Below are 17,628 nucleotides of genomic sequence, written 5' to 3'. Positions count from 1 at the left end.
TTTATTACAGTGTAATAATACATTGTGTTATTATTCCTTTATTACAATGTAATAATACATTGTGTTATTATACATTTATTACAATGTAATAATACATTATGTTATTATACATTTATTACAATGTAATAAAGCATTGTGAAATTATACCTTTATTACAGTGTAATAATACATTTTGTTATTATACATTTATTACAATGTAATAATACATTGTGTTATTATACCTTTATTACAGTGTAATAATACATTGTGTTATTATACCTTTATTACAGTGTAATAATACATTGTGTTATTATACCTTTATTACACTGTAATAATACATTGTGTTATTATACATTTATTACAATGTAATAATACATCTTGAAATTATAACTTTATTACAGTGTACTAATGCATTGTGAAATTATACCTTTATTACAGTGTAATAATACATTGTGTTATTATACCTTTATTACAGTGTAATAATACATTGTGTTATTATACCTTTATTACAGTGTAATAATACGTTGTGTTATTATACCTTTATTACACTGTAATAATACATTGTGAAATTATAACTTTATTACAGTGTAATAATACATTGTGTTATTATACATTTATTACAATGTAATAATACATTGTGTTATTATACCTTTATTACAATGTAATAATACATTGTGTTATTATACCTTTATTACAGTGTAATAATACATTGTGTTATTATACCTTTATTACAGTGTAATAATACATTGTGAAATTATACCTTTATTACAGTGTAATAATACATTGTGTTATTATACCTTTATTACAATGTAATAATACATTGTGTTATTATACCTTTATTACAATGTAATAATACATTGTGTTATTATACCTTTATTACAGTGTAATAATACATTGTGTTATTATTCCTTTATTACAATGTAATAATACATTGTGTTATTATACATTTATTACAATGTAATAATACATTATGTTATTATACATTTATTACAATGTAATAAAGCATTGTGAAATTATACCTTTATTACAGTGTAATAATACATTTTGTTATTATACATTTATTACAATGTAATAATACATTGTGTTATTATACCTTTATTACAGTGTAATAATACATTGTGTTATTATACCTTTATTACAGTGTAATAATACATTGTGTATTATACCTTTATTACACTGTAATAATACATTGTGTTATTATACATTTATTACAATGTAATAATACATCTTGAAATTATAACTTTATTACAGTGTAATAATGCATTGTGAAATTATACCTTTATTACAGTGTAATAATACATTGTGTTATTATACCTTTATTACAGTGTAATAATACATTGTGTTATTATACCTTTATTACAGTGTAATAATACGTTGTGTTATTATACCTTTATTACACTGTAATAATACATTGTGAAATTATAACTTTATTACAGTGTAATAATACATTGTGTTATTATACCTTTATTACAATGTAATAATACATTGTGTTATTATACCTTTATTACAGTGTAATAATACATTGTGTTATTATACCTTTATTACAGTGTAATAATACATTATGTTATTATACATTTATTACAGTGTAATAATACATTGTGTTATTATACCTTTATTACAGTGTAATAATGCATTGTGAAATTATACCTTTATTACAGTGTAATAATACATTGTGTTATTATACATTTATTACAATGTAATAATACATTGTGTTATTATACCTTTATTACAGTGTAATAATGCATTGTGAAATTATACCTTTATTACAGTGTAATAATACATTGTGTTATTATACCTTTATTACAGTGTAATAATACATTGTGTCATTATACCTTTATTACAGTGTAATAATACATTGTGTTATTATACCTTTATTACAGTGTAATAATACATTGTGTTATTATACCTTTATTACAATGTAATAATACATTGTGTTATTATACATTTATTACAATGTAATAATACATTGTGTTATTATACATTTATTACAATGTAATAATACATTTTGTTATTATAAATTTATTACAGTGTAATAATGCATTGTGAATTTATACCTTTATTACAGTGTAATAATACATTGTGTTATTATACCTTTATTACAATGTAATAATACATTATGTTATTATACTTTTATTACAATGTAATAATACATTGTGTAATTATAACTTTATTACAGTGTAATAATGCATTGTGTTATTATACATTTATTACAGTGTAATAATGCATTGTGTAATTATAACTTTATTACAGTGTAATAATACATTGTTTTATTATACCTTTATTACAGTGTAATAATACATTGTGTTATTATACATTTATTACAATATAATAATACATTGTGTTATTATACATTTATTACAATGTAATAATACATTGTGAAATTATAACTTTATTACAGTGTACTAATGCATTGTGAAATTATACCTTTATTACAGTGTAATAATACATTGTGTTATTATAAATTTTTTACAATGTAATAATACATTGTGAAATTATAACTTTATTACAGTGTAATTATACATTGTGTTATTATACATTTATTACAGTGTAATAATACATTGTGTTATTATACATTTATTACAATGTAATAATACATTGTGAAATTATAACTTAATTACAGTGTAATAATGCATTGTGTAATTATAACTTTATTACAGTGTAATAATGCATTGTGAAATTATACCTTTATTACAGTGTAATAATACATTGTGTTATTATACCTTTATTACAATGTAATAATACATTGTGTTATTATACCTTTATTACAGTGTAATAATACATTGTGTTATTATTCCTTTATTACAATGTAATAATACATTGTGTTATTATACATTTATTACAATGTAATAATACATTATGTTATTATACATTTATTACAATGTAATAAAGCATTGTGAAATTATACCTTTATTACAGTGTAATAATACATTTTGTTATTATACATTTATTACAATGTAATAATACATTGTGTTATTATACCTTTATTACAGTGTAATAATACATTGTGTTATTATACCTTTATTACAGTGTAATAATACATTGTGTATTATACCTTTATTACACTGTAATAATACATTGTGTTATTATACATTTATTACAATGTAATAATACATCTTGAAATTATAACTTTATTACAGTGTAATAATGCATTGTGAAATTATACCTTTATTACAGTGTAATAATACATTGTGTTATTATACCTTTATTACAGTGTAATAATACATTGTGTTATTATACCTTTATTACAGTGTAATAATACGTTGTGTTATTATACCTTTATTACACTGTAATAATACATTGTGAAATTATAACTTTATTACAGTGTAATAATACATTGTGTTATTATACCTTTATTACAATGTAATAATACATTGTGTTATTATACCTTTATTACAGTGTAATAATACATTGTGTTATTATACCTTTATTACAGTGTAATAATACATTATGTTATTATACATTTATTACAGTGTAATAATACATTGTGTTATTATACCTTTATTACAGTGTAATAATGCATTGTGAAATTATACCTTTATTACAGTGTAATAATACATTGTGTTATTATACATTTATTACAATGTAATAATACATTGTGTTATTATACCTTTATTACAGTGTAATAATGCATTGTGAAATTATACCTTTATTACAGTGTAATAATACATTGTGTTATTATACCTTTATTACAGTGTAATAATACATTGTGTCATTATACCTTTATTACAGTGTAATAATACATTGTGTTATTATACCTTTATTACAGTGTAATAATACATTGTGTTATTATACCTTTATTACAATGTAATAATACATTGTGTTATTATACATTTATTACAATGTAATAATACATTGTGTTATTATACATTTATTACAATGTAATAATACATTTTGTTATTATAAATTTATTACAGTGTAATAATGCATTGTGAATTTATACCTTTATTACAGTGTAATAATACATTGTGTTATTATACCTTTATTACAATGTAATAATACATTATGTTATTATACTTTTATTACAATGTAATAATACATTGTGTAATTATAACTTTATTACAGTGTAATAATGCATTGTGTTATTATACATTTATTACAGTGTAATAATGCATTGTGTAATTATAACTTTATTACAGTGTAATAATACATTGTTTTATTATACCTTTATTACAGTGTAATAATACATTGTGTTATTATACATTTATTACAATATAATAATACATTGTGTTATTATACATTTATTACAATGTAATAATACATTGTGAAATTATAACTTTATTACAGTGTACTAATGCATTGTGAAATTATACCTTTATTACAGTGTAATAATACATTGTGTTATTATAAATTTTTTACAATGTAATAATACATTGTGAAATTATAACTTTATTACAGTGTAATTATACATTGTGTTATTATACATTTATTACAGTGTAATAATACATTGTGTTATTATACATTTATTACAATGTAATAATACATTGTGAAATTATAACTTAATTACAGTGTAATAATGCATTGTGTAATTATAACTTTATTACAGTGTAATAATGCATTGTGAAATTATACCTTTATTACAGTGTAATAATACATTGTGTTATTATACATTTATCACAATGTAATAATACATTGTGTTATTATACCTTTATTACAGTGTAATAATGCATTATGAAATTATACCTTTATTACAGTGTAATAATACATTGTGTTATTATACAATTATCACAATGTAATAATACATTGTGTTATTATACCTTTATTACAGTGTAATAATACATTGTGTTATTATACCTTTATTACAGTGTAATAATACATTGTGTTATTATACATTTAGTACAACTAGTGCAAAATACCCGTGCAAAATCAGTTTTTAAGTGTGTTTTTTTAGTAATTGTTGGTTTGGTGTGTTTGAGTGCTAGTCCACATTTTTGATCAGGAAATATTCCTGTGTCCCTCTCTCTCATGTGCTATATGGTGAGTAGATTGATCCCATAATTTTGAAGTAAATGTGTTCTAAAGTCTAAAAATCTGTGTGTAACTTTAAGGAATGTCACTACCAAACTCATTTTTTCTGCTATTGAGAAAACTTTTTTGGATGTTATTCCATAAAATTTAGTTGTTATATGCAGAGGCGGACAGAGTACACAGCTTCATTACTTGAGTAAAAGTACAGATACCCCTTGCTAAATTTTACTCAAGTACAAGTAAAAGTACTACAGTCAGATGTCTACTTAAAGGACAAATCAAGTGAAAAATGAACCTAGGGGTAATTAACACATGGTTACCGAGTCGATCGTTCCCTGGAATGTGTTTTCATGAAAATCGAATATAAAGTGTTTTATCTTTAAAAACAGATTAGCTCATAACAGCAGTATATGGGGCACAGAGTAAGTGAAATTAAATCGCTATTTAATACCACTAACAAGGCTCAGAATAGCCTCAGACTAACACGGTAACATAATGAGGGTGTAATGTTTCCTGTCCTGTGTTTCCCTTGTCTTGTGTGCACTTTTGTTATTTGCTGTTCTGTGTCATGTTTTGTAGTCCTTTGTAGTTTTTCTTGCTTATTAGTTCTCCCAGGTGTTTCTAATTAGCCACACCCCCTTGTTATCTTGTTTAGCTTGTTTGTCTGTGTATTTAAACCCCTGTGCTTCAGTTGTTGGTTGTCGGTCGTTGTTTAATGTAGCTGTTACCTGTTCATGTCCTGAGTTCCGTGTTCCGCCTGGATTACCTGTTTGTTTTATTAAATGTATGCTTGCACTTGGATTCTCTCTCTGCTTCATCCTTGCCTCAGCGTGACAGAACGACCGACCAAAGATGAATCCAGCAGCATTAAGCGGGAATCTCCAGCCAAGTAGGCGGCCACGCCTGATTCTGATTCCCAGGATGGCCGCCGCCATGACGCCTGAGTGTCTCCAGCCAAGAAGGCAGCCACGCCTGATTCTTATCCCCAGGATGCCTGCCGTCACTTCTGCCGATCCAGAGACTGTTCACGTCGCTTCTGCTGATCCAGAGACTGTTCACGTCGCTTCTGCTGATCCAGAGACTGTTCACGTCGCTTCTGCTGATCCAGAGACTGTTCACGTCGCTTCTGCTGATCCAGAGACTGTTCACGTCGCTTCTGCTGATGGCCGACTCCACGCCTGTGTCTTCGGACAAGATGGCCGACTCCACGCCTGTGTCTTCGGACAAGATGGCCGACTCCACGCCTTTGTCTTCGGACAAGATGGCCGACACCACGCCTGTGTCTTCGGACAAGATGGCCGACTCCACGCCTGTGTCTTCGGACAAGATGGCCGACTCCACGCCTGTGTCTTCGGACAAGATGGTCTCCTCTGAGCCGGTGTCTGTTCCTGTGCCATGGTCGCCTGAAGGGTCGCCTCCGCCCTGGCCGCCTGCACCACCTGCTCCGCCCTGGCCGCCTGCACAGCCTGCTCCGCCCTGGCCGCCTGCACAGCCTGCTCCGCCCTGGCCGCCTGCACAGCCTGCTCCGCCCTGGCCGCCTGCACAGCCTGCTCCGCCCTGGTCTTCTGCCCTGCCGGAGTCTTCAGGCCCTCTTCCGCTCCACGGGCCTGGCCCCCCGTCCCGCCCCCGGATCCGCCTCAGACCCACCACCCTCCTGGACTTTTGTTTTCTGAGGAGTGTCTGGAATCCACTCCTTAGGTGGGGGGCTATGTAATGTTTCCTGTCCTGTGTTTCCCTTGTCTTGTGTGCACTTTTGTTATTTCCTGTTCTGTGTCATGTTTTGTAGTCCTTTGTAGTTTTTCTTGCTTATTAGTTCTCCCAGGTGTTTCTAATTAGCCACACCCCCTTGTTATCTTGTTTAGCTTGTTTGTCTGTGTATTTAAACCCCTGTGCTTCAGTTGTTGGTTGTCGGTCGTTGTTTAATGTAGCTGTTACCTGTTCATGTCCTGAGTTCCGTGTTCCGCCTGGATTACCTGTTTGTTTTATTAAATGTATGCTTGCACTTGGATTCTCTCTCTGCTTCATCCTTGCCTCAGCGTGACAGAGGGTCCTTACATACAAACCGAAGCATTGAGAACTTTGTTAGTGTACAGACAGTTTAATAAGAAGATACTTTATAAAGACAGTACATTACGCGTTTACATGCAGGATCCATCTTGGAAAACAGTCTCGACTAATCGAGCGACGAACGCCATCGATAGGATAGCTGGTCGATAGGAATTGCGTTTGTGAAATCTAACGTAGCACGGGGTTCGTGGCTCGATTAGTCAAGACTGTTTTCCAAGATGGATCCTGGATGTAAACGCGTAATGTACTGTCTTTATAAAGTATCTTCTTATTAAACTGTCTGTACACTTACAAAGTTCTCAATGCTTTGGTTTGTATGTAAGGACCCTCATTATGTTACCGTGTTAGTGTGAGGCTATTCTGAGCCTTGTTAGTGGTATTAAATAGCGATTTAATTTCACTTACTCTGTGCCCCATATACTGCTGTTATGAGCTAATCTGTTTTTAGAGATAAAACACTTTATATTCGATTTTCATGAAAACGCATTCCAGGGAACGATCGACTCGGTAACCATGTGTTAATTACCCCTAGGTTCATTTTTCACTTGATTTGTCCTTTAAGTAAAAGTACTAAAGTACTTGTTTTTAAAAGTACTTGAGTATCAAGAGTACATTTTCTAAATATTGCATTACTACTGCCACAGTGCTTACATTGGTAAACACAGCAAACACTTGAAGCGAAAACTATCATTAACTTGTTCAGAAAATTGAAATAGTCTGGCAAGGTGGGGCCACGGGTTTTCCCAGGATGGTAGGGGAAGACTCATGAATATTCATTAGGGAAGTCATCCCTGATTGGTCTGATGACCTACCCCTAACCACACCCCTAAACCTACCCGTCACTGGGGGTCTTATGACCTCCCTAACCCCGCCCCTAAACCTACCCGTCACTGGGGTTAAGACCAATCAGGGATGACTTCCCTAATGAATATTCATGAGTCTTCCCCTACCATCCTGGGAAAAAAAATACTCCCGGGATGGACCTGCTGCGTCTTCATCCATTGTTTCGTCCATGGTTTCGTCTCTTATCTAAATCTGACCATGGAGTTGACTTTGGCGGAAAGCTGAAGGTGATTGCTTGCTGATAGGCTGTCCCAATCAGTGGCGCCTGCACAATCCAATCACATTTGAGAGGGAAACAACAAATTGAGGGTTTCCGAGATGTCCGAGAAGATTTTTTTTTTTTTTAGAAGAAGTAGTAACGGGTACTCACAGTTATGGATAGAAATGTAGTAGAGTAAAGAGTACAATATTTGCCTCTCAAATGTACTTGAGTAAAGTCATGAGTACTCCCCAAAAATGATACTCGAGTAAAGTACAGATCCCTCAAAATTGTACTTAAGTACTGTACTCAAGTAAATGTACTCCGTTACTGTCCGGCTCTGGTTATATGTGTTCAACTGTTCTGACCAGTGATTGCTAACCATGTGCTGATTAGCATCTTCGAGCTAGGCTCAAAAGTATCTAAAATTGTCACTACCAAAACAGTCACAACCGAAACATGTCTTGAAGTTTCGGTTGTGACATTATTGTTTTGGTAGTGACAAAAGGGAACACATAGTCCTTTATTTGGAGGAATAAACTACATTTTAGTACAGTTATGCAAATAATTACTACTGTAGTATGTTTTAGTATTGTTTTAGTGTTTTAGTATGCAAGATTCTGTTAAAAATCTGTAATGAGATGAGGTTACAATTACTTAAGGTAATTATTAAGTATTAATAAAGGTATACTACAGTAGCTTAGGTGTAAGGTTGTTGTCAGTAATGTTAATTTCTATGATTAACTTGACAGGGAGAATGACATAAAACACCAACATGCCTAAAAAAAAAGAAGAAAAAAACTACAACAGAGAGACAGAGAGAATACAAACAAAAGTTGAGGGAAGACCCAGTGAAGTACGAGGAATACTTAAGGAAAGAAAGAGAAAGAAATAAGAAACGAAGGGAAGAAGGAAAGTTGAAGAGTATCAGTGAATTATCTGACAGGGAGCAAAGACATGTCAGAAAAGCATGGAGGAAAACAATACACACACACACACACACACACACACACACACACACAGTTCAGTGGTTCTGGAGATTTATCTGAATGAGGAAAATTATTCTGAAATTAATGTTTTACTAGTGCAAAATGCCCGTACAAAATCAGTTTTTGTGTGTGTTTTTAGTAATTGTTGGTTTGGTGTGTTTGAGTGCTCATTGTTACAATTACACAGCAAAAGTTCAGTGACATTTTTATTTGTGCATGGTAGAAAGCACAACGTGAACTCCGAGAAAACGTTACGCTTGAGCAAACAGTTTGTGAATAGGCTACTACAAATGATGCCCGTGAAAGAAACTGTGATCGCATTGAATAGGATATGATTAGTTGGTGAATAGCCTAGGCTACTATTACACAGTAGCGATAACGTTAAGCGCACCAGAATGAAATATAATATTCAGAAGTAAACAGCATAGCTGACTTATAGATTCAGTTAACATCCACAAATGAATAAGCACGTCGATTCAGGGAGCAGTGCAAAGTGCCCGTGCAAAATCAGTTTTTGTGTGTGTTTTTAGTAATTGTTGGTTTCTTGGTAAAGAAAACACATTTTTACTAAAATTAATCAAAATGGATTTATCACGTTTTGGAACCAAACTATAATATTCAGAAGTAAACCACAACCTTCTAAAAATGATATATTTAACGATATCTTTAGCATTTCTCATCCAAACAACGTCAAACTTGGCACTACACTTACTCGTGCGTGTAGCGAGACACCTGTCGAGTTTGAAATCCATCGGACTAACGGTTCGAGAGATATGCGAATAACAGACACACACACACACAGACAGACACACACACAGACACACAGACAGACAGACGTTTCTGTAATTTATAGATGTAAACACACACACACACACACACACACAAAGTTCAGTGGTTCTGGAGATTTATCTGAATGACTCAAACAAAATGTTGAAAATGTGAAAATAAAACAAAGTGGTTCTGAAACAGTCTACATAAGTTGTTGTTTTTTTTAGGAAGAAAAATCTATGAGCATACCTCTTCTCACTTGCACCTCAAGACCCAAAGTATAGAATAGCTCAGAAGAAAAGAACAGAAGTGTTCTTATAAGATATTTACTGTCAGATGTGTGTCTGCTATATGTACTGACTGCATATGTGCATCATAATTATTTATTTATATTAACATAAAATGTGGACAGTCTGATTCAGCCATGGCAAACTAAGTATTGTGGTCACTACCAAAACATTACTGTCACTACCAAAAATGTGTAGTCACTACCGTAACATGGGATGTTTTGTCAAAAATAAAGTATATTGAATGATCAAATAAGATGTTATGATAGTGTTTGGTTCAATGCATATTCAAACTAATGAATCTTTAACTTTGAAATCAGTACGATAAACTTTATGCCTTCTACAAAGAAAGATTGGGTTCAAAATACAACAAATCTCATAAATTACACTTAAAATATTATTAAAATTATAATCTTTATTGATTTAACCTGTAAAAATATTTTTTAAAAATAGAAAAAATATATATTTATAAGGTAGATGTAAACAAAATCTTAATAGGTCATTATAAGCCTTCTTAATAAATTATTTAATATTGTGTTTCGGTAGTGACAAATTTGGGGAGAAGGAAAATATTCCAGCATTTTCTGAAAATACAATATGAGAATTAACTGCACAATTACTAGAAAAGCGTACCTTGGATATTATACAATTTGCATACATGCAAAATTTGTGGGAAAAAAACATGATGTTTCCAACTCTGACTTTGCACCAATTCTGTAGAATGGCCCATATAGGCTACCTTGCAAATAACACATTATATCAACTGTATTCAAATTGAAATATGATAGCTGGACCTTAGTTAACAAGAGTAATAAAGAAAAAGAAAAAAAGAAAAACATAGGTATCTAAATTAGGCTACACGTTTAACAAAGAGTGGCCCACTCACCACCCTATTGTCTTTTAAAATATTTAGGTTATCATTTTCACTTTACATTTTTTACTTTATTTCTTTCTGTTAATATTTTATAACTGGGAAAAGGGGGGTTGGAAAAATAAACAAAAGAAAAAACATAATAGAAAAGTTATAACTGATTCTCTCTAGCGTTAACATTGAACGGGGGAAAATGTCTTTATTTGTACTTTCCTTATACGGCGAGTCTGTGATTCACAACTGGCTCTTTATAGCGGAGGAACAAACCATCTTACATATCAGTTCGTACTCCCTTAAAAGTAAGTCATTCCTTCTTCAAACTTGGTCTGTATTTCTGGAATTCATTTTTTCAGGATAGACATGTTTGAAGTGTATAGTCCACGTGAAAGTTTGGCTATTTGTGGTTATTGTTTGGATAACGGTTCTCTCGCAGTGGTTTCTCCTGGCTGTGTGAAGCTGTCAGTGCAGTCAGTGTTCTGAGAGGGAGGGTCAACATGGCGTCGGAGCAGGTCTGTTTTCAATGTGAAATGTAAATGTTTTCTCCGTTGTGATGCTTTTCAAGCGATTTTCGGCGTTAACACGAGTCGTGTATATTAACTTTCAAACCTCAAACGATGTAAATAGCGATGTATGTGAATGGGTAACGATCATCTGCGCAATTTATGTCCGGATCTTTTATGGAAAAATTTACTCATTATTGCAGGGTTACATTTGCTTCTAAGTTTGCTCTTGTTATACCGAATGATGATACTTTGGAGCTTTAAAATAAAACCTTTTTCTGTCTAAATACATACGCTCTAATTTATTACCGAGGAACGGGGTGCGTGTCATTTATTTTTAGGCATACATGTAGACAGACGAACTCATATACTGCATTCCTGAGACTGCAGCACTGGTTTCTTATTTAGCTATCACACTGTAATAGCATGAAAGTGCTATTGTTAATTAATTCTAAAAGAAGATACATTTCACTGAAACAATGGCTGAAATATTGCAGAACCATATGCCACTTCATAATCTCTTCAGTTCAGTATTATTCAGTGTAGGCTATGCAATTATTTGCATATTCCCAAATGAGACCACCACATAATTCACATGAATCTGAAATCACTTGTTACTTTTTAGTGCGCTATTCAAAATAAATCTATCTTAAATAGTTCAAAAGGGAAGATTGAAATATATATTTGCTTAAATATTACACTAGCCTATATTATACAGTGGTATTTCGGCATTTAAAGACATGCTTAAAATAACATTGCATTGCATAATTATATAACTAAATAAAATATTAAACTGAAATTGTATTTATTTAAAAATATATAGTTTAATAACAAAAAAACAAAAATAGATATATTGTTATTATATAAAAGAATAAGATGTGTAATATAATGTTATGTAATATGTATAATGTTCAAATTAAGATGAAAAAGTATTTTGATACTTTATGTCTGTCAAACATTAGTGAACATGTTAATATAGTTAATATGACTCTTCTGCTAGGACACCTGTGTGAACTCGAATCCACTAAAAATTAGCCTTAACCAGTTGTTTGAAAGTAATTGGAAAAGTTTTTTTTTAGAAGCATTAGATACATTTTAAATGAGGCCTAAGTATTTTTGGTTCTACAATAAAAAAAATGTACACCCAAACTCAGCAGCACTGACAGCAGAAGCCTAGAAAATATCTTGTTTGCAATCTATGCAAGTAAAGCTGAATATTGAAGGAGTTCTTGTTGGTGTGAAATTTAATGGCAGACCACTTGTAGCAGTAATGGATTGTCTATTAAATGTGCAGTAACATACAATAATTGTAACATCTAGTCATCCTTTTTTCCTTATATTCACAGGAAATCTCAAATGCCCCAGTGAAGAAATCTATGAGGGAGAAGGCTATCGAGCGCAGATCAGCTAATAAAGAGCACAACAGTAATTTTAAGGCCGGATATGTTCCAATTGAAGAGGAGCGACTCCACAAGACAGGACTGAGGGGTCGCAAGGGCATCATTGCCATTGGCATAGTCATCCTACTCTTTCTGCTTGCGCTCATTAATCTCATTGTGAGTTTATCGGTTGTTTGTTGTGCCTGTGATTATTAATATGATAGGATATACTTAAAAACTAGCATCTAATATTTTTTTTATAGCAAGGATGCAATAAATTGATCAAAAGTGACAGCAAAGACATTTATGATGTTACAAAACTGTATTTCAAATAAATGCTTTCTATTCATCAAAGAATCCAGGAGGAAAATGTGTCACAGTTTCGACTAAAATTTTAAGCAGCACAACTGCTTTAAAACATTGATGATAAAAAATGCAAAAAAGGTCTGCACTCTAAAAATATTTGATTGTAAACAGGAGATAAAGTTAAAATCTCAGCACCTAATTAGCTGGGAAAGCGCGGTGAGTGTTTTGATTGGAACATTGATAATAAGAAATGTTTCTTGAGCACCAAATCAGCATATTAAAATGATTTCTGAAGGATCATGTGACACTCAAGACTGGAGTAATGATTCTGAAAATTCAGCTTCGTCATCCCATTTAAAACAGTTATTTTAAATTGTAATAATATTCAACAATCTAAAAATTCTCAGTTTTGAATAAATGCGGCCTTGTGAGTATGTGAGTCACTTTGTGACTTCTTTCAAAACCACTTCAGTTACACCTCTACTACTCGCTTGAATACAGAGACACTCATACATTATCACTGTCTGTCTTTTATAGATAACTCTAGTGATATGGACAGTTATACGGATAGGTCCGGGAGGTTGTGAAAGTATGGAGTTTCACGAGAGCGGCCTGCTACGCTTCAAACAGAAGGCCGATATGGGTGTGGTTCACCCGCTGCACAAGAGCACAGTGGGCGGCAGGAAGGACCAGGACCTCATCATTACTGGCAACAATAACCCAGTCAGTCAGTCAGCATAGTATCTGACTTTCTCCGGGAAAATCTGTATCCTCTAAGTGATTAAATGAGAATGTGTATTAATTTAGAGTTTTTCTGCGTGTTACAGGTGGTGTTCCAGCAAGGCAACACTAAGCTGAGCGTGGAGGAAGATAAAACGTCTATCGTCAGCGACTTGGGCATCTCCTTCACTGACCCCCGCACTCAGACGACGTTCTTTAGCACTGATTTTGACAACCATGAGTTCCACCTGCCCAAAGAGGTCAAGGTTCTCAATGTGAAGAAAGCTTCTACTGAGAGAGTAAGCAACTGTACTCATAGTCCTGACTCATAGGCTTATGAAACCTGAATAATTGAGTTCATTTGAAACAAGTAGATGTACCTAATCACACTGCATACAATGGGACAAATCTTAAAGCCTTGATATGAGATTTATGATCGTCTTAGAGGTGTATTTGTACAGTGACTCAGTGCCATACTTTGCAGATCACCAGCAATGCATCATCCGACCTCACTATCAAAGGAGACGGTAAGGCCATTATTCGTGGCAACGAGGGAGTTTACATCATGGGCAAAACTGTGGAGTTCAGCATGGGTGGGGACATCGAGCTGAAAGCGGTAAATATTGTAAAATGTCATTTTAAAATGTAATTTATTCCTTTGATGGCAAAGTTGAGTTTTCAGCATCATTACTCCAGTCTTCAGTGTCACATGATCCTTCAGAAATCATTCTAATGCTGATTTGGTGCTCTAGAAACATTTCTTATTATCATCAATGTTGAAAACAGTTGAGCTGCTTACTGACCCCAAACTTTTGAAAAGTATCATAAATATGAATCTGAACATATGAGTTGTATGAATGTTTTTTCTGTTTTGTTTGCAGGAAAACAGCATTATTCTAAATGGCTCAGTGATGTTCAGTCCTTCGCGTATACCAAACTCCTCTCTGGGAGGAGACTTGTACTTCAATGAGGGGTTGGAGAGGTATAAACTTTGTATGTGTGCAGATGGGACACTGTTCAGAGTGCAGGTCAAATACTCTAACATGGGCTGCCAAACGTCCGACAATCCCTGTGGAGCAGCACACTGATGAAAGTGAGATGAATACCACTGGAATATACATGCTCATCAACGTTTTCAAATGAAACATAACATTTCGGGTGAACTGCCAAAAGATACAAAGATGATAATGTGGGTTTTCTTGTTTTTTTGTTTTGTTTTTTTAACTGGACAATAATTAGCCTACAATATTAGTTTACACATGCAATATACAAAAAATGCACACAATCCGCTCTCACACTCCCACAAGGACAGTTTCTACTACATGCCCATTCAACTTTATTGGAGGTCTAAGAACACACACTCACACACATACCTCTATGATGATAATCGCTCCCTACAACCATAAATCCGGCCGAGCACAAACAGTACCGTTTTCTTTTATGGCCGAGAGCTCCCTGTGCATTATCATTGGCTTACCTCAGTGATTTACAGTCTTTAAGCTGCCTGCTTTCAACCTTCACTGCATGTGCTTTATATATTGTATCATAGCAGAGTAATTTGAGTCCAGTGATTTTCTGAGCAGTATTATTACACTCTTTTACAATCCCCTCCGGTCATTAATAACCATCAAATGGCCACATAAAAAGAGGGATGTTGTTTGACTGATTGTTTAGTCTGAAAGACTAGATCTACATGGTCATTTTGGCTTTAGAAGAGGGGATTTAAAGTGGCCAATATTATTTAAAGTGTTAGTTCACCCAAAAATGAAAATTATGTAATTAATTACTTACCCTCATGTAATTTCAAACCCGTTCATCTTCGGAACACAAATTAAGATCTTTTTGATGAAATCCGAGAGCTTTCTGTCCCCCATAGAATGCAACGTTAATACCACTTTCAAGGCCCAGAAAGGTAGTAAAGACATCGTTAATATAGTACATGTGACTACAGTGATTCAACCTTAATGAGGCGACGAGAATACTTTTTGTGTGCAAAAAAACAAACAAAAATATAGACTTTATTCAACAATTTCTTCTATTCACATTGTAAACATTACTTTTATTGCGCAAACAAACTTTTTTCTTTTCATTTCTTTGTAACAATCTCTATCTTCACTGAAGCAGGATCAGGACAGCCACATCTTATGGAACTAACACTGTAAGCCTGATCCTGAAACTGTGGTTAGTGATACATCAATTCTGGCACATATTTTCAAGGTTTGTATTATAGTGTCCTTCTTAGTGTGCCATGGACTAATGACATGTTCAGAGGTGTGTACCATCTAATGTCTTTTGATAAGATAACAACAGGAAACTTCTGTGATATATATTCGAGTTATCCAAGTGTGATATTTTGTGCAGTATAACCTTCTTGGCCTGGTTTTTCTGGGTACATGTGTGGTATTTATTGTTGTTTTTGAATACAGTATTATTGTGATGTCCAAGCTCTGTGCTTAAGAGACTAATTGTCAGATGTCAGACTTTCTTTTCAACCCTGCAATGAATTAGTCTGAAACCATCTGATCATCTGAACTGTGGTTTTAGTTCAAATCACAAGTATTCTGATTGGGAAAATCAATGCTTTCACACTGCAATGTTTTTGTTAATAAATGCAAAAGCAGGTTTTGATTGAAAAGAGATGTCTGTTGTCATTGTTTGTACTGTTACATGAACAATCTCAGTGCTAACAAATATTAAGTATGGTTATATCATGCAGTGACTGAGTTAAGGGATTCATTTACCTTTCAATTATTAATTTTGGTTAATGATCTGGTGGAAATTAAATTCATTAAAATATCAATCCATATACATATTTATGTAAAACACCTGTTTATTCTTATTTATTAAATAGGAAATCTTTTTATAGTTTTTGTTATATTTTATTTGTTTGATTTTTTTTTTTAATGCCTTTAAAATACTTGGGAGGGAACAAACCTGAGTAAGACATTAACTCAGGCAAGTGAGTGATTGCAGAACTATTGTTCTGTGTGTGTTTCTGGTGCCATAATGCTATTCAGACTTTGATCTCAGGGAAGTTGGAGTTAAAGTCAAAGAATTTCTCAGTCAAGTCTCAGTGTTTTGTTGGAAATTATCCGGCTACAGTCATTGTCCGAGCCGAGTGGAGCATCGATACCCTAAAAAGGTTAGTTTTAAATAAACCTACACAATTTTTCATACAGTGTATCTGTGATTTGTGTAAAAGTTTTACTTTAATTTTACCTTAAGCTTAGTTAGCCAAGTAAACGATTGGTGTTTAATAATTTAGACTTGAACTGTGTGTTTGTGTGTGTGTGTATATATATATACTATATAATGTATATATATGTGTGTGTGTGTGTACATGCATATAATTTATTTTACTGATTCTGTGGTGCAGCAACGGATTTCATGAGGGATCATTTTTTCAGCTTTCATCATATATCTTTTTGTTGTTGTTTGTCTCTCTATATTGTACCATACAAATGTGAGTATGCCATTTCCTGTCATCATTTTAGATCCATCATTTATTGTGTTTATATTTTTCAGGGCTGACTATAATGTCAGCATACAGGTCAGTGCTTGGTGTGGCAGTGCTGCTTCTCCACCTCTGGGGGACACACTCCTTCCCCACCTCTGCCTGTCCTGTTCCCTGCCTGTGCCAGCAAGGTCCTCTCCTGAACTGCTCTTCTTTAGGTCTGACTACAATTCCCACACGCATCCCAGCAACTGCGGTTTCCTTGAACCTATCCAATAATGCCCTGCGTTCTCTGGCTCCT

General features: G+C 33.0%; 1 protein-coding gene across 1 annotated transcript; it reads left to right on the top strand.

Moving 5' to 3' along the window:
• Positions 1 to 11,383: 11,383 nt before the first annotated feature.
• sgcb (sarcoglycan, beta (dystrophin-associated glycoprotein)) lies at positions 11,384 to 16,508 on the top strand. Its single transcript, XM_084090151.1, has 6 exons — positions 11,384 to 11,477; positions 12,815 to 13,024; positions 13,691 to 13,876; positions 13,981 to 14,172; positions 14,358 to 14,489; positions 14,755 to 16,508. The coding sequence occupies exons 1-6, from the start codon at positions 11,463 to 11,465 to the stop codon at positions 14,959 to 14,961; spliced, it is 942 nt and encodes a 313-aa protein (XP_083946277.1). The 5' UTR covers positions 11,384 to 11,462; the 3' UTR covers positions 14,962 to 16,508.
• Positions 16,509 to 17,628: the final 1,120 nt, after the last annotated feature.

This window comes from Abramis brama (genome assembly GCF_963993115.1).
Source record: "Abramis brama genome assembly, chromosome: 18".
NCBI lineage: Eukaryota > Metazoa > Chordata > Actinopteri > Cypriniformes > Leuciscidae > Abramis > Abramis brama.
This window is presented reverse-complemented; position numbering and strand designations above follow the sequence as displayed.

Excerpts from the sequence above, each read along its gene's own strand:
- sgcb (XM_084090151.1), top strand. Across the intron at positions 13,877-13,980 it reads TTACTGGCAACAATAACCCA|GTGGTGTTCCAGCAAGGCAA; the intron begins GTCAGTCAGTCA and ends TGCGTGTTACAG. Across the intron at positions 14,490-14,754 it reads GGGACATCGAGCTGAAAGCG|GAAAACAGCATTATTCTAAA; the intron begins GTAAATATTGTA and ends TTTTGTTTGCAG.